The sequence below is a fragment of the Brienomyrus brachyistius genome, chromosome 23 (genome assembly GCF_023856365.1).
Source record: "Brienomyrus brachyistius isolate T26 chromosome 23, BBRACH_0.4, whole genome shotgun sequence".
In the NCBI taxonomy this organism is placed as follows: Eukaryota; Metazoa; Chordata; class Actinopteri; order Osteoglossiformes; family Mormyridae; genus Brienomyrus; species Brienomyrus brachyistius.
The window spans coordinates 10,337,623-10,359,844 of NC_064555.1; the positions used below are offsets into that span (position 1 = coordinate 10,337,623).

At 45.8% G+C, this 22,222-nt stretch overlaps 3 protein-coding genes across 4 annotated transcripts in view; 2 read left to right on the top strand and 1 right to left on the bottom strand.

Annotated features, from left to right (window-relative positions):
- The first annotated feature begins 436 nt into the window (after positions 1-436).
- On the top strand, positions 437-10,133 carry LOC125719124 (double-strand-break repair protein rad21 homolog A-like). Of its 2 annotated transcripts, XM_048993634.1 has the most exons (15): positions 437-559; positions 1,654-1,698; positions 1,750-1,833; positions 2,109-2,238; positions 2,959-3,058; positions 5,885-5,991; positions 6,129-6,344; positions 6,583-6,708; positions 6,829-6,957; positions 7,073-7,296; positions 7,401-7,542; positions 7,705-7,850; positions 7,958-8,128; positions 8,256-8,336; positions 8,869-10,133. In XM_048993634.1, the coding sequence occupies exons 2-15, from the start codon at positions 1,690-1,692 to the stop codon at positions 9,058-9,060; spliced, it is 1,857 nt and encodes a 618-aa protein (XP_048849591.1). In that variant the 5' UTR covers positions 437-559; positions 1,654-1,689; the 3' UTR covers positions 9,061-10,133. The 2 variants fall into 2 exon arrangements, with proteins under 2 accessions (XP_048849591.1, XP_048849590.1); XM_048993633.1 differs by having other exon boundaries at positions 1,654-1,833.
- Positions 10,134-10,602: 469 nt separating this feature from the next.
- utp23 (UTP23 small subunit processome component) lies at positions 10,603-12,047 on the bottom strand. The gene is made up of 3 exons (XM_048993640.1): positions 11,697-12,047; positions 11,399-11,573; positions 10,603-11,247 (listed from the first exon to the last, which is right to left on the bottom strand). The coding sequence occupies exons 1-3, from the start codon at positions 11,882-11,884 to the stop codon at positions 10,846-10,848; spliced, it is 765 nt and encodes a 254-aa protein (XP_048849597.1). The 5' UTR covers positions 11,885-12,047; the 3' UTR covers positions 10,603-10,845.
- A 270-nt stretch (positions 12,048-12,317) lies between these two features.
- The window catches only part of eif3hb (eukaryotic translation initiation factor 3, subunit H, b), a 43,123-nt gene continuing 33,218 nt past the window's right edge, over positions 12,318-22,222 (top strand). The window contains exon 1 of the mRNA XM_048993639.1: positions 12,318-12,473. Coding sequence (XP_048849596.1) covers positions 12,369-12,473 — 105 coding nt within the window. The 5' untranslated portion in view covers positions 12,318-12,368. The remainder of the gene's footprint in view (positions 12,474-22,222) is intronic.

Sequence of the window (22,222 nt, forward strand, 5' to 3'; positions counted from 1 at the left end):
GATTCTATTTGATTGTATCCGAATTGCCAGTCTTCCAAGTGTATTCAACCACAATTCGAATTCAATTTAAATTCACAGAATGAATTAGAATTACAGGACTATTTCACTGGTACACAATTAACCCTGGATTTTAATATGACAATGCTGTTATTGTTGTTATTAGTGATAATCGTAGTGCTAAGGGTTCCGTGAAGTACGTAATTTACAAACTTTAATTTAGAAACGGGTTTGTAATGTTGTAACATTAAGTGGTAAATTTGTAACAGATTTACTACTGACTAACTAGTTAAGCATTAATTTATGTTTGGGGGATTTGTTTTGCGTAAGTAACCGAATTGCCGCCCGGTGGCAGTGTGGAGTCGGACGCCAGTAAGTCGCGCGCCCGGCTCCTTGCTCTCGGCTCGGGCTCCTGTCGGTTTAAAAACAGTCCGGGCGGGAGGAAGAGGAACGGCGCCATCTTGTTTGTTTAGCGCGTCAGTGAGTCGGTGGGAGGAGGGGTGCGGGAAAAGTGCAGCACGGTAGCCGAAAAGACAGCGCGCTCTTCGGTACCGGTTCATTGGTAGGTGTGATGTGGTGGTCGGATTCTTGCTTTATTAAATGTGGACTACGGGATGTTTTTTTTTTATTTGTTTGTTTTGAAAGGGCCGCTCGGCCGAACGTGGGCTGTGTGTAGTTCGATTCGTTCGCCCGGTGACGGGCTTTGGCGGCACGGCCGTGTGGTACTTAAGAGGACTGGGGGATAGCCCACCGTGCATGATTTAATATAGCATATCTATACATATTAGTAGGGTTTAACTGAAGTTCGTTATAATAGCAAATAATGTGCGCTAACTCAGCGAGTAGGCCCAGGGCCCTCGTAGCGTTCCTCCATGTTAAACCGGTTTACGTCTCCTCGCGGTGTAAAAAGCTGCATGCTGCAGGTTGCCAGGCTGCACGACTCCGTCTTATTTTCTTCCCGACTTGGTTTTCCATGGCTGGCTCGGGCCTTCATACCGAGGTCGGGGCGCTCTGCCCCGTCTGCCTGGCATTCCAGGTCCCGTTGAGCAGCTTCCGCGCCGGCTCTCCCGGCTTTTCCCGGACTTTCCTGTCCGAGTAAACCGTGTCGTTGTACCCTGGGCCTGAGGGTTTGGAAATGTGACGTTTTGGCGACAATAACGGTCTGTTACCGCGCTAGCTAACCGGGCGCCGGCATAGACTTTAGCACTTTCATCTGTAGGTGATTTAAATCTCCATAAACAAATGAATGACTTCTAAAAAGTACGGAATATGCAGGATTTTTTTAAATATTGTAAGATGTATGGCTGACATAAAGCCAGCTTGTGTTAGTATTTACTCATAGCAAATGCCTGCATTTGATCGTTTTTGCTTTCTGTGAAATCCTGGAAGTATTTGCATGTGTGTTCAGCCGTTTTTGTATTTTAGCGGTTTACTTTTGACCTTTTTATGTATGTGGTCAATCTGGTCACACTGACTGTTCAGCATACAAAAAAAATCGTTTCATTTTTTTCTGTAATTTTGTGTCTAAATTAGGGGAGTGCTCACAAAGCCTGTCTCACCCTATAAAACTGTTTTATCTTTTAACATATAATGAAATTTTGCCATAAGTGGGAGATGGGAGGATCATTTGCTTTGTATTTTCGTGCCCCTTGACAGGTTTCCCACCTCTCTTTATGAGAAGGAGCTGGGACAATGTTCTACGCCCACTTTGTCCTCAGCAAGCGTGGGCCGCTGGCCAAAATTTGGCTGGCGGCCCACTGGGATAAGAAGCTGACCAAGGCGCATGTGTTTGAGTGCAACCTGGAGAGCAGTGTGGAGAGCATCATCTCCCCCAAGGTAAAGCCAGTGGCCACATTGCTTCTCTGTCCCATGGACTGTAATGTTCTCCTCCAACCAGCTGGCTGGGACAGCTTTTTGTCAAATGATCGCTTGACATTATTTTGATCTTGTGAACTTGCTTCAGAAATTATGAACTTTTGACTAGATACATAGAACTAAGGAACCTTGCAAGGAGAACATTTATGATGAAATTCATGTCTTTGTAATGTTACAGTGTTGGGTATCGGAGATGATCTTAATTCTACTTCATTGTGTGCTTTGTTCTTCTGCAGGTTAAAATGGCTCTGCGCACCTCTGGCCACTTGCTGCTTGGTGTGGTCAGAATATATCACAGGAAGGCCAAGTATCTGCTAGCTGACTGTAATGAAGCCTTCATCAAGATCAAGATGGCTTTTCGTCCAGGTATAGTCACAGTTATCAAAACTGAACGCAAGCACAAATACGAATAACTGTAATGTAAGGCAATGCATTTGGCAATGTGTGAATAACTAAACCTCAGATCCTTATGTGCACCTTGTACAAATAACTGTGAAATGAAAAACATCAAAAACACAACATGGTAATCACATTGAACTAAATCTTGTGTTCTGTACTATCTAGTATGCTGGCATCTGTGCCGATAAGCACCCTTATAGCTGTAATCATTTTATTTAGCTAAATTTCTTGGCAGAAGCACCTTGAATGCCAATGAGACTAACTTGCAGATGCTCTTTCTGCCTTCCGATGGTCATACACACATTCTGTCTCAGGGTGATGAGTTTCCAGCAACATACCCAAATATCTTGGTTTTGCCAACTACTTTTTTCCAATGTTGGTGTAATTTTTTTTGGGAAACTAAAATGTTCTCAAACTTCAATGATGTGAGAGGGTATTCAGCATTATGGCTGACTGTAACCATTGCTAACTGTAACCAACTCACACCCACAAATACCATAATGTTTTGCATGTTGAACATCTACTTGTGAGTCTGGGTTCGTCCTGTGTTGTGAAATTTATTGATTCATTTCGTCGTATGAACCGAATTATACACAATAAGTGTTCTGTTACAGCCCTAGTGTGTAAGTGGGTACACAAGGAATTTTGGCAGTTTGTATGACAAAATGCTTTTCCCATATTACTCAGGTGTGGTTGATCTACCGGAAGAGAATCGAGAAGCAGCTTACAATGCTATTACTCTACCAGAGGAATTTCACGATTTTGACCAACCTCTTCCTGACCTAGAGTGAGTAATGCTTTCACGTCTCCATGTTCTTTCTGTTCTGCGTGCAACTTTGTTTGTATTGTGCAGAATTCAACAAAGCTTAGTCTTTCAAAAACTAAAGGTATGTTCTTCTTCCTGCATTATAGTGGAGTTAGAGCTTGGAAATGAGAATTACTTCATTTGAATCTGAGTTGCTTCGTTGTGGCTTTTCCTTGTTGAAACTGCTGAGATGTTGCTGTTCCGAACATTAATTATTGGTTGATTGAATTCGTGCTTTGCAACTCGGTGAAGGAACTGATCTGTACTCGCTGCCATTTATCTGATTAGCGTTAGGCCTGGGTGATATGGATATAAAATATCTCTCTTTTAGGGCACTATCAATATTCAATATTTATTATAATTATTATTTTTAAGTCAAAACAAAGAATTGTAGATTTATTTATTCAGACCCATTTTTCCTACCTGAAAAGTATTAAAAAGTGCATCTCTGTTGAACACATTACATAACTCTTAATTCATAGAAAAAATATAAATTGACTAAATATCCAAGTGCTTAATCATGGATATTACAAGTATTTTATAATTAGATTGTTCATTTAAATGCTTGCATTCAAACACACCTTAATGTTTACATTAAGTAATCTTTTTAACGATGCATTATTAGGCCATTTTGTATGTAAAAATGTATTGAATATAAGATGAGAAAATTGTATATATCAGCCAACCGGAATTAGCGTGTGATGGAACAGGGTGTTCTGGTGTCATATGTTACATGGAGTACTTTATGATGGGATGCAAAGACAAGCACTGGATGTATAAATACATCCAATTGGGAATTTTACATAAATTGGGAATTTGAGTATGTCCTGCTTATCACTCGCCATAACAAAGCCATGTTTCATTTCTTTCCATAATCATACTATTTGCTTTTGCTCAGAGTACCTTAGGCTTGGGTGATGGTATCAATAGCCTTAAAACAGCATTTTTAGTTTGAAATGAGCAGTAACTTTGCCATTGTATTTGCATGTTTATGTAATGGCACCAAAAACTCCTGTTCTGTGCTCTTAATGGCCTACATCTAAGCCTATTAGAATACACACTCCATAATTAGTACAGCCACTCACTTAATTTCTATGGCATTGACCTAGTTGTGAAGACTGCTAGAAGACGATGCCACTGATCTGTACTGTCATCTCAAGATTTATCATTAGAATCTAGGGGTGTAAATTATGGATGGGGCCAATCTATTGGCTCGTGGTTCGAAATGGCTGATATTTGCCTTGATTGGTGCTGGTCTGCAGTCATCTATCAGTCAAATATTGACACTTTATGAACAAATATTGACACTTTATGAGCAGAGCTGGAGAGGAAGGATTTTGGCTGGAGTGGGAGCTCACACCTTGAAATTTATTTCTGCGCTGAATGTGGATTTGGCTGCTTAGTTAGCCAGGCTACAGTTTAAGCTAAATCATATGATTATTTAGAGAGCAATTTTTCAATTCAATTAATTTGATAACCCAAATTCAAACTTTTTAACTTTGTTGAGGAAAATTCATAGAAAAGACCATGGAAACGTAATTTCTTCCAGATCTCTTATGAGTGGTGAATGAGCCGAGGAAAACCCTGCCGCTGTCTTGTATTTAAACCTTATCAAAGACATGCATTGGAATAAGACTGATGCATCTTTTGTGACATATTGACCGATACTCATGTGCTTGACTAATATTATATTACATTATATTAAATAACATTATTTAACTAGCTAGTTAGTTACCATTGCGGCTATAGCTAGCAAAAAACCTTTTTGCATTACAGAACATTACAACAGGCATTTCCCCATAGGCATTGTAACTCAAAGATCATCAGGTAATGCTTCCTTTATGAATATCAATGAGCCTTTCTCTGCCATCTTGCGTTTTGGAAATTCATATCCCGGTGCTGCTGTTTTGCGCATCTACCATCTACCTGCAGCATGTGAGCGTAAGAGCGTGCAGAAGTAGAAGTGTTTTATGGAGAGTTCTTTCCTCCAGAAATCGATTTAGTCCTTTAATCAGTTCTTGCATTACAGGTTCATGCAGTTACATCGGAACCTTGATAGATTCATCATGATGCACCATTGTTAGCATCTTTAAATATCAACAGTCATCAAACTCCAGTCCAGTGTAGCTTTGTTATGTACAGTACAAATTATTCAGAGCTGTGCGGTAATTAGCACAATGAGGTTCAAGGAATGTGATCAGGTGTGTTGAAATGTGGGGAAACCCCAAAATGTGCAGGGCTCCGCCCCCCTACGACTGGGGTTTGACACCCCGGATGTATAGCGTACACTCGCTCTGCGGTAGGAGGGAAGTATATGCCTGCTGGCTTCAAATGAACCATATTTGGAAATATTTTGCTCATTATCGTGCCTGGGTGTGCTCATGCTCTGCAGGGAATTGGCATCCTGTCTAAGATGTCCCTGTGCTTTCTGGGTTTTGTACTAGGGTTACTGTGCCCTTGCGTTGGATGAAAAGCTGTATTTGGATGTATAACATGAGAGTATTCCATTTTATCCTAGAGTAAACTCAAGGCTTTATGAAGCTCTGTCGTTATCGACCATCCTTAATGATCATTTAAGGGTTTTAGCTTCATCTAAACTGAGTCTCATGAAAGGAAAGAAATACTATCAAACTCATCTGTAGTTAATCCTGTCAAATACACATAGTTTGGCCTCTGCCAGCTTATATTACAGTTCATGTGAAATTAAATGCACATTTTTGTGGATGCGTTAAGCATCTTCAATTGGAGGATAAATCCTTTAGATGAAGGTTCTTAATTTATGCACTTATGCCTTGTATTGTTTTACAGCGATATTGATGTAGCACAGCAATTCACACTGAACCAAAGTCGAGTGGAAGAGATCACCATGAGAGAGGAAGTGGGCAATATTAACATTCTGCAGGAGAATGACTTTGGTATGTCTAGATCATGTCTTTGAGTCAGATGTTTCCTGCTTGCATTCCTCCAGTCTTTGAATGCTGATGCTGAGTTTCAGCCAGTGGCAAATAACTGCTTTCACAACATGGTGTTTGTGCAATGTTGTTGAATCCAGCTGACTTTGGGATGGATGACCGGGAGATGATGCGAGAGGAGAGTGCGTTTGAGGTAGACATCATCCATGGGGCCTCTGCCTCTAACCTGCTGCTGGAAGCTGAACCTGGGGCGGGCCAGATAGTGGAAAAGTCCAACCACCTGGAGTATGACGCGCAGTACAAAGATGATGACTTTGGGGACAATCCCATGGAAAGCAGTGAGGGGGGCATGTTAGGTAAGCCGTCTGCTGCGTTTTAAACAATGTTCGATGTCTGCCTGGGATGATGTCCTATGCCACGGGGAAACTGCAGGAATTAATTCTGTATGTGCTTTGAGGGTCTGAACCAGTGGAAAGCTAATTCCAGTCATAAATTTTCCTCCAGTTCCTTGCTATATGCAGTTTGTAAATGAATATAAAAAGCAGGGTCTAAGTTTGGATTAAGTAACATTAAAGGTTCTCTGCCTCTCTGTAGTGGATAAATTGCTCAGCAATGAGGATGGAGGGGGCATTTTTGATGACCCACCAGCTATCGCGGAGAGTGTGATGATGCCGCAGGATCACGGTGGAGATGACGAAGACGACTTTGACAACTTGTCCCGTAAGTGTTGGAAATGGATGCTTTTGCTACCTTTTTGTTTTAAAGTGATTTGGGGGTTCTTAAGTCCCTTTTATGTACCGAGTGCTAGTGTTTAAAGGCGTGTTTCTGGTTGTGTCTCAGCGGCTGGGCCTGACAGCCCAGACTCCGGACAGGCAGAGCGCCTGCCAGCCATGACTGACCAGACGGAACAGACCACACTTGTTCACAATGAAGAAGAGGCCTTTGCTCTTGAGCCCATTGACATCACAGGTGAGCAGCCCTCTTAAACAAACGGGGTAGTTTTAAATTGTTTGTAAGCTGAGTGAAACACAGGCATTTCCCCAATTCTGTGGGTGAAGGATATGTTGTGAAATGCCTTTTCCAGTGAAAGAAACGAAGGCGAAGAGGAAGAGGAAGCTGATCGTGGACAGCGTGAAGGAGCTGGACAGCAAGACCATCCGTGCGCAGCTGAGCGACTACTCCGATATCGTCACCACGCTGGATTTGGCCCCGCCTACAAAAAAGCTGATGATGTGGAAGGAGACGGGAGGTGTGGAGAAGCTGTTCTCCCTGCCAGCTCAGCCGCTGTGGAACGGCCGGCTGCTTAAGGTGACGTGGGAACTCGAACTGCGTGATGGGCGGGACGTCGTCCTGGAGAACTGTGGGTTCTCGCCCTATCTGCTGCTGGTCTCAGACCCTCTCTGTGCGAATAGATGTTCACGCGGTGTCTGACCCCGCTGGTGCCAGACGAGCTACGCAAGAAGAGGAAGGGAGGTGAGGCTGACAGCCTTGATGAGTTCCTCAAGGACCTGGGGAACCCAGAGGTGCCTCGTGAGGAACAGAGAGATGTGACTGGTAGGGGTGCGCCTATGTTACTCACACCGATTTTTTTAAAATTTTACTCCCTTCGAAATTTTTAAATGCAGGTAGTCAGTTGGGGAAAAATCAGATTATCTTGGATTTTGCTCATGTTTAACATGGCAGTGTTGCATTGAAAAGATTTTTCGTTCCTCTTAGACCAGACCATCATGGAGGAACCCAGTGTCCTGCAGGCTTCAGCCATAGAGGGCAGCCGGACCACTCTAGATGAGTCTGTCATGCCACCCCCCTCCACGCAACGTGGGGTCAAACGCAAGGCCCAGGAGCCTGAACCTGCCTTGCCAGTGAGTGAACATCTGCTGCTGGTTCCTGCTGATTTCTGGTGATGGCTTGAGGGCAGATATGGATGTGGTGGAGAGCTTATCTCTCAGCGCAGTGTCTGCATTCGTAGATGGGCACCCTGGAGCAGCAGCTGGAGCGATCTGCAGTGGCTCAGCAGCTGGACATGTCCCAGGTTGACCTGCCCCCTGAGGAAACTACCAACCTTACACAGCTCATCCCTGAGCTGGACCTTCTGGGAGAGAAGGGCAAGGAGAAAGAGAAGGATGATGAAGAGGAGGAGGTGCACCTTTTAAAGCCCTTTTCTTTGAACTCTTGCAGATTTTCAGACTCATTTCAGTAGGAGCACAAATGGTAGTTTTTATTATTTTTTTTGGATTTCTGAGGCCTTAAACCCCCCTTTTTTACAGGAGGAGGGCCAGGGTGGAGACCAGGACCAGGAGGAGAGGAGATGGAACAAAAGAACTCAACAGATGCTCCACGGGCTTCAGGCATGTCTTAGAATGGGCCGTGCTTCTTAAGCTACTGAGAGGCTACGTTCATGTGTTGTGGGAGCTTATTCCTCACTTGTTTATGGTGTTTGTTATGCAGTTTGGGTTGGAAGTAATATTTATTAAAAGTGAATCCAGTGGGTATTTAATGTAAAATGAGTAACATATTAAATTTAATGTTTCAGTATTAACTTTGCAGATTGAACAACATTATTGCTTCTCGTGCACTGGACAGGCATTTTACATGTTTAGAGGAATAATGGTCCGCTGCGAAGTGGTTTAAGTCTAGGGAGTTCATATGGCTTATAGATGCTTTGGGTATTATGTCTCCCACCCACCCACCATTCTGGTATGGGCCCTGTGACCCAGGAAGAGCAGATACTCCCAAAGTGCCTGTGTGTGGCCAGTCCTTTACTGCACATTCCTGCCATGAGGAATCTGCATGTGGAACACACTTTATGCATGTGCTTAGTAAATACAGGGCTTGTTTAAGTATGTGCTTAAAACATGAGGCCATCCCCTGCGTTTACAGAGGGTCCTGGCAAAGACGGGAGCAGAGTCCATCAGCCTGCTGGGTCTGTGCAAGAACAACAACAAGAAGCAGGCAGCTGCCAAGTTCTACAGCTTCCTGGTGCTAAAGAAGCAGCAGGCAATCGAGCTGACGCAGGCCGAACCCTACAGCGACATCATAGCCTCACCTGGGCCGAGGTTTCAGATTATATAAGCAGTCTGTCTCCGGCCATCCTACACTAGCAGGTTTTAATCTGCAAGAATTTGTTTGTATATTATGTTTTTTTTTTTTGGGCAGTGTTTGAGAATTATGTCTGGTTTTTTATCATGGTTCAGATTTTTCTGCATTTCCGGTCCGGTGATGAAAGTTGTTGAACATTTGACGCATTTAGTCATTATACATTATTCCAGACTGCAGCAGTTTTTTTTTTTAATATATCTTGGGGCTATTTGTCTTTTAAGGACCACTAGTTTAGTGGCTTTCAGCATTCCGTTAGATTGGTTTACATGTTACCAAGTGCGTTTTATGGCTTTACAGTTTTATTTATGCAGACTATAAATGTTTTTACCATTTTGCAAGATCAGAAAGCATCCTGCGTGATCTTTACTCATTTGAATAATGAGGATGTGAACATCTGTCGGTGCACAAACCAGTCATATTCCCACTTTGATTTGTACCTGGAGAATGTTTTATTGTGGGGAAAGCGAACACTAACCCGTTTTAAAGTCACCCTCCAGTGCTAGTGTTTGTCTTATGTTGTATTGAAACTGCATTTTCCAGCAGCTGAAACTGGGTGTTTGCCATAATTTTAACCACAAGCTTGAAATCCTAATCAGATTTTATGTGCATATGTTGCGTTTTCCCGATCAGCCCCTCTGGTATGTCATGGAAAGCACACTTGATGTGAATGTATGCGCTTATGTATGAAGATGCTTTCATTGTTGGGTCTTGGTGTCTCTGGGTTTCCCATGCGGAAAGTGGGGCTTTATTTCTCTGCAGCAATGAAAAACGTTTTTGACCAGCTCTCCCTTATGAATCAGAAGGTAGCCATTGAAGAACCATGTCTGTATTATAAAGTAACCGGTTTCTATTAAATTGCTTCAATGCATACTTATGTGCCTGTAAACTCGCATCACTTTTTGTATAATAAAGACTTGTAGATACCATTGTGATTCAATGTTCATCATGTCAATACTGTTTTGGTAGTCATGCTTCAAGTTTAACATTCGTTCTGCAGCTTAGTCACTGTGTAATGTATAACTTTTCTAATAAACTTATGAACACCTTTTAAGGAGTCATTATTAAAATGTTATGGGAAATGAATTAATGGGAAGCAATGGAATTGCAATGTAGACCAGCCTATTCTAGGAAATGCCTAAACAGGATGTTTAATATACTACCAAGTAGTACAGCTGTCCTTTGCCATCAATCCCTAGGAATTCTGTCCTGAGTTGTCAAGTGAGGTACCGGGCCCTGCCGATCCATACGGAAAGGGATGAGATGTAGCAGAAGGGTCCAAATTTTTTTTTCCCTTCCCATAGATGCTGCTTTTGTGCCCCTTACGCAAAGTTAACTCTTTGTATTTAATTCCTGTTGTAAATTCCAGCTTTGTGATACTCGGGACCATGAATTTTTGTTGAACTGAGGTCACAGAAGGGCTGAATGTTTTGTGGTAACTACTGAGGCTGTACTTTTACAGTGTGGGGAGACTATATTTTAAGTGTGTGTCTGCAGGAATACAGCAATAAAACGCACCAGATTTCAGTAAATGTAATAACGTAATACGATGAATCTATAAAAATGACTTGAATTTACAAAACCAACTAGGGACAATAATCATAACAATTTTGATGCACTTGGCAGATTTTACAAGAGGCATAGGCATAAATTATTGGGGGGGGGGGGTGTCACCAGTAACTCAAACCCAGTAATCAAAACCAGACAATCAGAAAATGAGTGGAGACCTCAAACCCCCTTCAGTAGGGGGGTCCTACAAAGTCATTCCCTATCTGGTCTGTCCTGGAGAGGGACAGTTTCCCCCCCGCCAGCTTTCCGCCTCCGGTTTCTGCTCCGTTTCTTCTTTTCTTCATCGGCTCGCTTGGGTGTTGGAACGCCTGGCTGCTTCTTCTTCTTCTTCAGGCAGCTCAGTGGGTTGGGGTTCCCAGATTTGCGCTTCCGTTTCTTGCCCCGTATCTCTGCCTCACACCCCAGTAGCCCTTTCTCCTCTTTCATGCTGTGGATGCTCTTATGTTGCTCCGGGGTCACGAGCTGTCCAGCTTGCACTGCCTGGACGTGGGCCACCGAGCAGGGGGATGGCTTGTCCAATACAATCGTGTTCAGTATGATGTACAGCAGAGGTACACCGACTGCCTTCTTAACTGCTTCCGTCAGCTCCTTGTCCTGATAAAGTGACATTGTGGAGAGAGATCAACTGAACGTATTTACAATGCGTGTTTAACTTACAAAAACTATATATGGACGGTTCATTAACTACATTGCATGCGGCATATTATACAGATGATCAATACATTTGAGACAAGTTTAGCTTTACCTGAGTAGCAATGAAATAGTGATGGGGATTAGTTTCCTCAAGCATCGAAATCAAACACTGCGAGGCGGGCACTGGATCTTTAAAATGCGAGCAGTGGCGAGTCTGAAATCGCTGCAAGACTATTTTAGCTCCATAAAGCTCTTTCCCCAACGATTCCAGTTCCTTCAAAACACAACTGAAAAAAAAAATACAACGTAGGTATAATGTAACATAGAGATCACAACAAATACGAAATACTGTAAAAGATGAACAAGTGCTTCTCTTTTTCACATATGCATACGCAGAGCTGACGACTTACTTCGTGGTACATAGTTGCACCTCTCCCATCAGATACTTTGGCATCTGCTCTTTTATCTGGATTTTATTCTTCAGCGCGGCTTGGCAAAACGTGCCATCAAGTAATATTTGAAAAGGTTCCCTAAACCCAAAGTTATATTTATAAAAACTAATGGTCTTTTTAGCTTGTTTCTGTCGCTTAATCTTCATCCTAACAAGTTAATCAGTTTTAACCCCAAGCGCAAACACAACTATTATTTCTACTGGATACTGCTACGGACTACTGTAACTAAATTATTATGACCTGCATGCTAACGTTTCATTCAGCAAACTTTGCACGGTGGAGAGCACGGTACGCATGTGTTCCGAGAAGTTACGTGAAATATTTCCGTCAGGAAGCAAGTTAATACCCAAGATCCTCTTTTGCTATAATAATGATCTATATGCAATTTTAAGAAAAGGTAATCAATTGATATTTAAAATAGAAATGATCTTATATTATATGGATTGTCTTCCATATTTGTAAATCAAATGTAAAAGTAAAAAGTACAAGTAATTGTAAAAGTTGATGTGTGCCTCGGAACATCTTTAAAGGTTACGTTACACTACTGCCTAATAAATAGCTGCACCACACGACCGGAACTGTCGGCAAAACGGGAACTTCCGCCTTTCTCACGAGCAGTAATTTGAAAAGATGGCGTCCCGCAAAGAATCCGGCGCGACATCTAATACCGCTATGCCCCAGTCCTCGGCCAACACACTGGACTCCCCGGTGAAGCAGATACAGATAGAGGGCTTGGTGAGTCAAAGCCGAAAGTGTGAGCAGAATGTCTATCTACATAACTTCGTGTGAAGATAATGGAAAAGCTGAAGCGTGGACCGCTTGCTAGGCCTGACTGCTGGTCTTAAATACCGCTGATATGCTGGTACTGTGATAACTGCTAGCTGGTGGGGGAAATGTAACCTGCAACGAAAGATTAACCGTTTCTCTATATTTTAGGTCAGAGACGATAATAGCAGGTGGTTGGTGTGCTATTTGATTATTTAAAAGGTGGCGAAATATCGATGATATTCAGTGCAGATTTAATTGGTTATATAGTTTTGCAATTTATAAAGGCAACAAAATGTTTTATTGAAATATAGCTTTTTTTCCTTCTCGAGGGTTTTGAAGATGTCCTGAGTTAATCACTGGGTCTTTTAAAGTGGAGTTTATATTCCTTCATATTGTTCCTTTATGTAATCCATAATAATCCTTAGAGGGAATAAGCTTCCATGGTCTTTTTAGACAAGATACACGAACAGGATCTTGCTACCCGTGTTGCGTGGATAAACATTTTTTACTAAAGCATTAAAAATAAGTGGTAGATATGATTTCTAGCGTTGTGTAGTGTGAAAACTGCGGGTCATGTAGTGTTTTCTTGGTTTATTTTCAGTTCAGGGCGGTCGGTCTACAGTAGGTGGAGCTGTGCAGCTGTGCAATAACCAAACTGAAAACTCCATCTTGCGCCGATGCCTGCCTCGCTCCCGCTAATGCATATTGTAAATGGGTCACGATGCTGACATTGAGCATCACAGTGATTATTAAGCCTGTTGATATATAATATGGGATGTGACTCTGCTGTGTATGTCCATCCACCCATCACCAAATCCATTTGGGCAGCAGTCTGAGCAGAGATGCCTATATTTCTCTCTTTCCCCGGCCACCACCTCCAGCCCCTCTGGGGGGGATGCCCGGGCACTCTCAGGCTAGCCGTGACATAAAATCTTTCAATGTCCAATGACTGCAGAGTAACCTTTTAATAAGAAACTCAATGGCTCGTTTATTCAATGAAGATGAATGGATATTGATTCCATTGGTTGAGCTCCGTGAATCAGCTGAACTCGGTTAAAGAAACAAGTCAACTAGATGATAGCATAGTATGGGGAGAGGAGCAGCCCAGAGCTGGTGTGTAATACCCAAATGTAGCTGCCCTTTTCTCCCGGAACTAATGCCATATCTGAAGCCTGAGAGGAGTACACTTATACTGACAACTGCTCTCAGTGTTGCGCTTTACCTTTGTGGTCATGAGTATTCAGGGTAGCCCTGCAGCTGCTAAGAACTGCACTTGCATGAGTGTGGTGCAATGACTTCTGACCATTTTTCACAGATAAATATGTATATTCTGGCTGCAGTGTCTGTACAGGAAGCAACGCCTGTTGGGTATTGAATTAAACTTGACAGAAGTCTGAGATGGCCCTAACCTTTGTACAGTTACTGATTTATATGTACATCCTAGCTGCTTTGTCTGGTAGTCTCTCCATTCTCTGAGGAGATCTCTGAAGACTTTTATCCCTTATATGGCATATAAGAGGCTGGATGTGAAAGGATAGCACGGACAGCCGGGTCTTTGTTTGACGCTTGTGTGATGGGAACACTGAACACCCTCTTGATGCATTTGCTGCTCTGTAGAGACGTACAGTCTTCTACGTAGCTCTGGAAGTTCTCATCCATTCAGAACAGGTTTCTTGCTGCAAAGGATTTTTTTTAAATAATCTTCATGTAGTGGTTGAGTTGCAGGAGAGAATTGGGTTCACGGAGGACAGTTACATTATGACTGTGGTTTTGTGTTGTCTTTAACTGTGAGAGATCAGCCAGACTGACTTCTGACCGAATAGCAGATCACTCCTCTGTGATTGACGGGCTTTTGAAAAAGGGCTGTTTCTGCCTTTAGTGCTGCTCTTCATGCACATTCATTGGTCTCACCAACTGGAAAACGGAAGGCCCTTGAGTTGACTTGTGGTATTTTGTGTGCATAATGAACGCTTGCATCAATGGCGGGGCACTTATAAATGAAGATCCAGATGGCTTCACAGTTGGGTTTGGTATTACTCTGGTCTGCTTGGGTATGTCTCATGGTGTTGGACACCATAAAGACCTGAATATCCAGTGCTGAAATGTATGAGAGAAATGGCACCTTACAAAGAGAAACTCCTGAAGTGAGAGTATCCAAATTGTGGCACATGATCTAAATTGTGAGTTTGTTGGCTCACAGTTCCATAACTCTAGGCAGGGCTTTAAAAGGGCGGTGCTATGGAAAAAAAGGTCTGTGCCGTGAATTTACTTTACTAGCAGCTGTGTAATACAGTTTAGTGTTTGTGTGTGTTAGATGGAGCTGCTTGTTTGTGTGAAGTGAGGGTTCGCATGTGAGGTGAATCGATGGCACGTCATTATTCTATTAGTACATAGGGTTGCAGTGCTATATTGGTTTCACGGTAAACCGTGGTATGAGAAATGATTCATACCATGTACATTTGCTTATTACCGATATTGGGGGGGAAAATGCAACGGAATTGTGTCTCACCTTTCTTTGATTTCGGAACTCCATTTCGCTCATCTGTTCTCAACTTTTGGTTCAACGCAATTAACTAAATATCCCATATCTGAAATGTTACTTAGTATTTCCATCCATTCAAATAAACTAAAAAAAATATAACTGTCAGTGCAAACCGTGGGATCAGAGAGAACATTGCAAGCACGTAATTATATCACAATACCTTTAGGAAGTTGAGTGTTGTTAGGCCTGTTAAAAATTTGCTGATGTTACTGATTGTTTGGCTCGCTAGCAACGTTTTATGAATTATAATTATATGTATAGCTCTAATTTTCATTGATGTTTTATTAGATTAATAATGTATATTTTGGCTACATAGGAACATGTTTTATTGATTATTGTCTAAAGAATGTAGTTTTTTTTTTTTGGTCCTGGCGAGGTTGCCATTCTGTTACTTTTTTAACAACTTGTGGCCTGTTAGAGGATTTTGATTCTATGACTGCCCTTCAGCTGGGAGCAGTCGGCCCAGACGTGTTTGGGTCTCCAGGTATTGAATTTCCTGCAGCTTTCATCCAGCGCCCCCTGGTGGCCAAAGGAATGCGCCTTTGCCGCATTCGCTTCCATGCCCAAATCGGGCAGTTCTCATAACTGCTTCATCCGCAGTTCTGAAGTGAATCAAATGCAGTTTGCTGTGCCAAACGTATTGAGCCTTTGAGTTTGTTTGTTTTTGTTTGTTTGTTCCTACACTCTTATAATGTGGAATCCAGTAAGTATCCACTCAGCCAGTCTCCCTGCCACTGTGAGCTCGCCATCACTCAAATGAGCACCGTCCTGTGGCATGAGGATGGCGTTGGCGGATGTCCTGAGGTCCGTTCACTGTACTCGCGCAGTGAGCAAGCTCTTTTGTTGGCTGTGGTTTTTTTCTTTTCTTTTTAATGGAACATCTGCTTTCAGCTTAACAGTAGGCATGGCAGTTGAACTGCCTTGCTAAGCACTGTGTTGCTGGCCTGGCCTGGTAACTGTCGGCGGGTACGATCAATGTTCCGTCTGTCATTGTCTTGCCCTGCGCTTGGTGTGTATGTGTGACACCTCATGCTATGCCTGTCAGCTGGTGGTTGAATCTCCACGTGCTTCTGAGCCCATGGCTGGTCCTGATTATGGCATCATGCGTTGATCTGCATCATCTCAGTCACTCTTCTCTGCAAAACCTCAGTGGTGCTGTCAATCTTCCAACTACCTATCCTGATCAGGATTGTGTGGGGATCATCTGGCTATCCCACGCAGCAGGGACACACTAGGTGGCTGTGTGTGTTTTTTTTTTTTATTTAAAGATTGGAAGTAATGATGAATTTCTTTGGGTCCTTGGGGACCCCGAAGCATTAGTGAACCTGCTGGAAGCTGCCCCTTTCCCCCCCCCTACCTAAGCCACGTGTGTCTTGTCAGTGCTGGAAGTTTTTCCAGCTTTAGGTGGAACTCTGAAGGTGCCCAAAAGCCCCATGCAGAGACTCTTGTTAAGTACCTGGGGTTGTTCTTCAGAAGGAGCCAGTTGTGATGTTGAGGCATCTGTTTGTAAGGAAGGCAGGGTTTTCCCATGGCACTACTGTTGAAGCTAAACGTGGTCATCACCCTCATCCCTATAGCTGGATGCCGAAATTACGCCATGAAATCAGATTCATTGGAGGGTCATTTCTGAGCTGAATGCATCCATGGCTGCCTCCTCCCATGCTCTGTGCCGGTTCGGTTATGGTGGTTTAGACCTCTCTTTCTCTCGCTGGTGACCTCTCGTCAGTACGGTCCGTGAAGGCTGGCTCCAGGCTCCTCGTTAGCGTAATTTTTCCATCCGGGTCTTTGTGTTCTGCGAAGTTGCCACGGTTACCCATTCTCTCGTCGCTAATGTTGCCTAAATGAATCCGGCCCTGCTGTATACGGGGGAGGTTGCTGTTTGAGGTCATCTCACCGCAAACACACCACATTCGTCCAAGCCTCCACCTTTTGGTCCATCACCAGCATGGCATCACGGTCCTCATCTTAATCGTGAAGTCTGGCTGGCACCATGCCGGTCAGCAAGCCCGCCTGTCCCCGGGCTGTAGCCTCGCCGTTTTCCTACCCACCGTTGTCCCTGCGGGACGCTCGCCGGCTCAGGTTGCGGCCTTAGCTTTTCGCCGGGGCCTTGGCTGCCTGCCCAATGCTGGGACGGACTCTCTCGCAGTTGGCACTGCTGCTCTCGGATGATTGCTTGTCGTTGCCGTAAATATTCCCTCCAAAAGGTCTCTCCCGCACAGTTCAGTGCTCTGAGCCACTGTGGCAGCTCCACATTGATTTCCCGTGGCTCCCTGTGCCTTGTTTCTTCCTAGATAAGATTTTTTTGCCCTGTTTCTCCCACCTTGGAGGTATTGGATTTGCGTCCCTCCTGTTTCTCACTCATTTTCTTCTCGGCTGCGTGACACGGCCAGCGGCCTCTCTCTCGGCGTGTTGCAGAGCCGTGTCGGTGTGGCCCCTGAGCTTTGTGTGTGTCCCGACACAGCATGTCGGGTGTACATGTCACCTGACCATGTTTGCATTTATGCGCACCTTCGTGGGCATGGGGGGGGGGGTTGATGCTGATGTTGGTAGGCTCCCACAAACAAAGACAGAGGTAAGGAACATGCACTGATTACAGCGCGTTGCCGCACCCACCACATGACAAACCACCTCAGGGGTGAGAACCTGAATGCAGCTATGTGCTGGGTGAGACCTCAGCACCACACTAGTCCAAATGGGCCAGTGTGAGGCTGGAGTGCCAAGTAATTCCCTGTAATTTGGAGGACCTACTTAAGGGCCCAACAGAGTAGAATCACACTCGGAATTCACTGGATTTGAACCAACAACCTTCCAGTTGCAGGCACAGATCCCTAGCCTCAGAGCCACCACTCCGCCCCTGTGAGAGAGGAGTATTAAACTGCTGTTCACCTTATTTCTCAAAGGCACTTGTGGTCCTGCACCCCTCTGATGAGCTGAGGTTGTCCGGATGGCAACATCGCCACATTTTGGCAATATATCCATGTAAACATGCGACGAAGCATCCTCTCTGGATCTCCGTGGAGGGGGTGCTGTCCTGCATCACTGTGGGAACTGGCACATACTGGCACTGTAACATCGCTTCCCTCACAGAGGCTGTCCGGGTGTTGGCCGGAGCCAGCGCGTCCCCGGGGCCCCTTGAGCACCTGGCCGTCTGCCGGATCCTCGTGACGCTGAGATCGATGAGAGCTGGCGCAGAGTGGAATGCTGATTTCCCCCCCCCCCCCCGTGCTGTGAACTGCTCGGCCTGCAGATTAATGCACATCAGTGAGGTGGCAGTCACATGCTCTCTAAGCTGCTTAGGGGGAGGGTGTGACGCAGTGTGTTTGTGTGCTTGCTCTACGCACTTCGATTTGACACCCCTCCCCCCATGATGCCCGCTGAGCTGCTGCGTTTTGCCGTCGGGACTCTTCCGGACTCCACCCAAAGGGGCCCTGGAGTTTTGTCTCGGTCACTTGTTGTCCGAAAGGAGGCGTTCGGCACAGAAACCCACAGCCTATCAATCCACCTGCATTGCGGCTCCCAGCGCAGCAGAAACACACAGCTAATTAAACACTAATTAACCTTTTTCATTTCACACTTAGCGGTGAGCAGAGCGCCCTCGTCCGAGGGACTCGATCAGGATGGATTGTCCTTATTTACTGTTTTAATGGGCTGTGCTCTGCTCTTTTATAGACTCTGGGGAGTGTGGGGGCTGCCGCCGACCTGGCTGTGCCAAGTGGGGCTCAGTGAAGCCCGCTATACTCCACAGCACCTCCGGGGGCAGCGTTGTTTTGGAGCTGCTGCACTGACAAATTTTATAATATACTTTTGTATTATAAATGGGCTTTTAAAAATTGAACTCAACCGTATGAGGGTTGTTGTTCATAAGAATGTGTGTATAAGTACCTGGCTGTGCGTGGTTATGTAATAAAGCTAATGGCACTTGTTAGAGTAACGTTATGTGCTTGTAAACCTACTTCACGGTGTTGGAGTGGCGTTCAGCCGCTTAAATTGCCGATCATTGGGTAGATCAAGAGCAGCTCCTATTTGTAAATGCGCGCATGCAACAATGCGTGGGAGCACATATGTGGCTGGGCTGCAGGTCTCGTCTTGCTTTTTTTTTATTTTGGTGTCACTGATAAACATGCATGAGCATAAGGGCCCCGTGGTAGAGTCCACCTGTTTTCAGAAGGTCCGTTCTGCCCTGGAGGATTCGTCTCACCGACCCGTCCCATGTCATGCGGTTCGGAGGGAGGCACTCCACCTGCCGGCATGGCCGTGCCCCCCTGTGACCCTCCGAAGAGCTCGCCCCCCCCGCTGGCAGCCCCTCCACATGTCTGCAGCATTATCCTTCTCATCACTAACCCGTCACCAGCTGTCTGCCGCAGAGCTGCCAGTGGTGGGGGGGTGGGTGGGGGGGGGTAGAGATCCAGCAGTCAGAGAGACCTGTTTGTTCATTCTCCGATGCGGCTGGGTTGTGGAGATGGGGGGGGTGGGGTTTGCTGTTTGTTTTTAGCCCATTACAGAGCCTGCTGCCCCCTAGGGGTCCTGGAGGTGCTCCTCAGCTGCACCCTGTCCTCACCCAGTGGTTCTGATCCACCCAATAAACCTCATATTGACAGTTTCTATGACAATCCTTCACTTTTTCATCCGTCATGGTTGGCTTACAATTGGGCCCCTGCCCTTTCTGAATTGACATGGTTTGTGTCCCCCCCCCCCCCCGCTTTGTGAAGGCCATGTGTGTGAGGTTGGCCCCTGTCTCACGGGAGCCCCCCCCGGCTGCGTTTCCTTGGAGGATCCCCTGACGCTCAGCTGTGGATTGTGATTTATATTAAGCAGTTTGTTGTGGGCGTTTTATTGCCGGAGTCTGCTCACTTTAATTAGTTTTAATGAGTGTTTGACACTGGCACTCAGCCCCCAGCCGAAAGTCACGATGGCCGGCTGCTAATTTTTTAAAATCTGTCCGGCGCAGTCTCCCGGCGACCTTAAGCACCCCCAAATGCCCAGAGGAGGGACACTGCAGACCCGCGCTGGAAGCTTCTATTCCCTGAGCACCCTGCTGGCTTCTGGACGTTGCTTTGCGGTGATTGATGGCCGTGCCTCTTGGGGGGGGGGGGGGGGGGGCGGTGAGGGGTGAGTGCTGGGAACAGGGCAATCTGGCCGTGTCCTTCAGCGCACTCTGTGAGCCTCTGTTGCTGCGATGTCCCCTGGGGATTGGGGGGGGGGAGGGTGTGGTTGCCAGGCTGTGCTCCGTGGCTGCATCCCAGTCTGCAGGGAATGTGCTGCACCCCCCCTCCCTGCCTGTTTTGTGCCCCTGCGAGCGTCAGCCGTTGTCATGCGACCGCCCCCCCCAGCGTGAAGCTCATACTGTTGCGCTACTGAAAAGCTACAACAAAGCTTGCTACAATAAATTACTGCTGCAATGGTGAGGAAATTCTGATCGATACTGGTCTGTTTTTGTCAAATCAGATACCTGTAACAGACTGGCTTCTGCGCTGGTGGGCAAACTTTCCGACTGGGGTGGGGCTCGCTGGTGCAAATTACAATTTTCTTAACCTGTAAGCCATTGATCCCGGTAACAGTGTTTCCTTGCCTTTTCCCTGTGGCGCCGCTGAGTGGTTTGATTGGACCTGTAACTTCTGGGATTCTGTACAAGACCATGACCGAAGCTTCTGCGCTGTTCACAACCAGGAAGGAATCCTGTTAATCTCTAATTTTATTAATCTTTAATCAAGGTCTGATTTTAAGGCGTAATCGAAGTATATCCACATGAGCAGTATTGTGTCCTCCTGTGTCTTGTTTCGAAACTATACTGATGCATCATTAAAATTTTGATATTCCGCCTGGTCTGGCAGGTTAACCGACACCCTGTGTGTCTCGCCAATAAGTGGTTTCCATAAATGGGATCATGGTTGTCCCAGATTGAAATGTGAGCTACTGAATAACCCCCCCCCCCCCCCTCGCTGGCCTGATAGGCGTCCACTGCGGCAAGGGGCCATGAGTCTGGGGCTGGCCACCGTTGGGACTGGCTCTCAGGGCTGTAGATATCGGCAAGTGTCCCTCGCTGAGCCGTGTCGCGGGTGGCAGACCTGGGGGAGCTTGGGGAGCTTGGGGAGGGGTGGAGTTGCATACTCTGTTTTGGGTGGTTAAAATAAAGAGAGCTTTATTCTGAGGTGGTTTGCAGCGGGTCGTACCAAAGTGTTTCCCCGATACTTTGGTACTTCCCGCTTCAGCTGCCGCCCAGCGTTTGCTGTAGAAGGTTCCGCCCCTGGGTTTTCGCAGTGGGCATGTTTTGTCTCTGAATCTTTAATATCAGGGAGGGAAAACTCAGCGGATGAGGGGGTGGAAATCCCTCCCGTATCCCTGGCTCTCCTCGTTCTGTGCTGGCTGTGATCATGCTCATTTAGGATCTGTCAGACAGCTGGAATATCTGTTCATCGCAAGTCGTTAAACTGCTGTGGGTGGTTAAAACTTACTGGAGCCTGTAACCCCCCCCCCCCCCCAATCCTGCCTTTTAATGTTGACGTCACCCTGGCAGAGAGGGCCGCCTGCGTCACTGTGTACCCCGCCGAGCCCCCCCTGGGTGTCTGTGTGAAGTCATGCTGCTCTTCCTCACGCGAGAAAGCAGCATGACAGCATGTCGGCGGTAGTGCCCTGCGGCAGCGCCCGCCCTGTCGCGGGGATCTGCGAGAGGAGCGAGATGCGGGCTCTGGTGGCACTGGGGAGGCACTGGGGAGCTCACAGTCACACCCTGTCAGTGGGCACCGCAGTGGCAGCAGCGCTCTGTACCGAGGGCATAGCGGAGTCTGAACTGACGATGGGAGGTCTTGGGTTTTCTTGGTGCAGAGAGCGCCAGGTGCTGAAGTCAGGGTGGGGCCCTGTTTGCGGAGGGGGGTGGCGCGTTATAATATGATGTTTCTGGAAAATGAGCTGCTCCACCATTTTCATTTATATGAAACTATATTATTTTGCTCGGGGGAATGTTTAGTGTTCAGCCCTTTTGATTGGTTGGTTTGTATAGAGGTCAAAGGTCACACTGCGTTTACCTTCATACTGCCGCTTCTGCGGGCATGGCGCCCGTCGTGGCTTTAGCAGAGTCTGCATGCACGTGAAGGCTCGTTTGGTAAATTTCAGACAGGAATGGTGCATGAAGCTTGTCAGCCGCAGTGAAATTCTGCGTCCGTTGCAGCTGCAACAG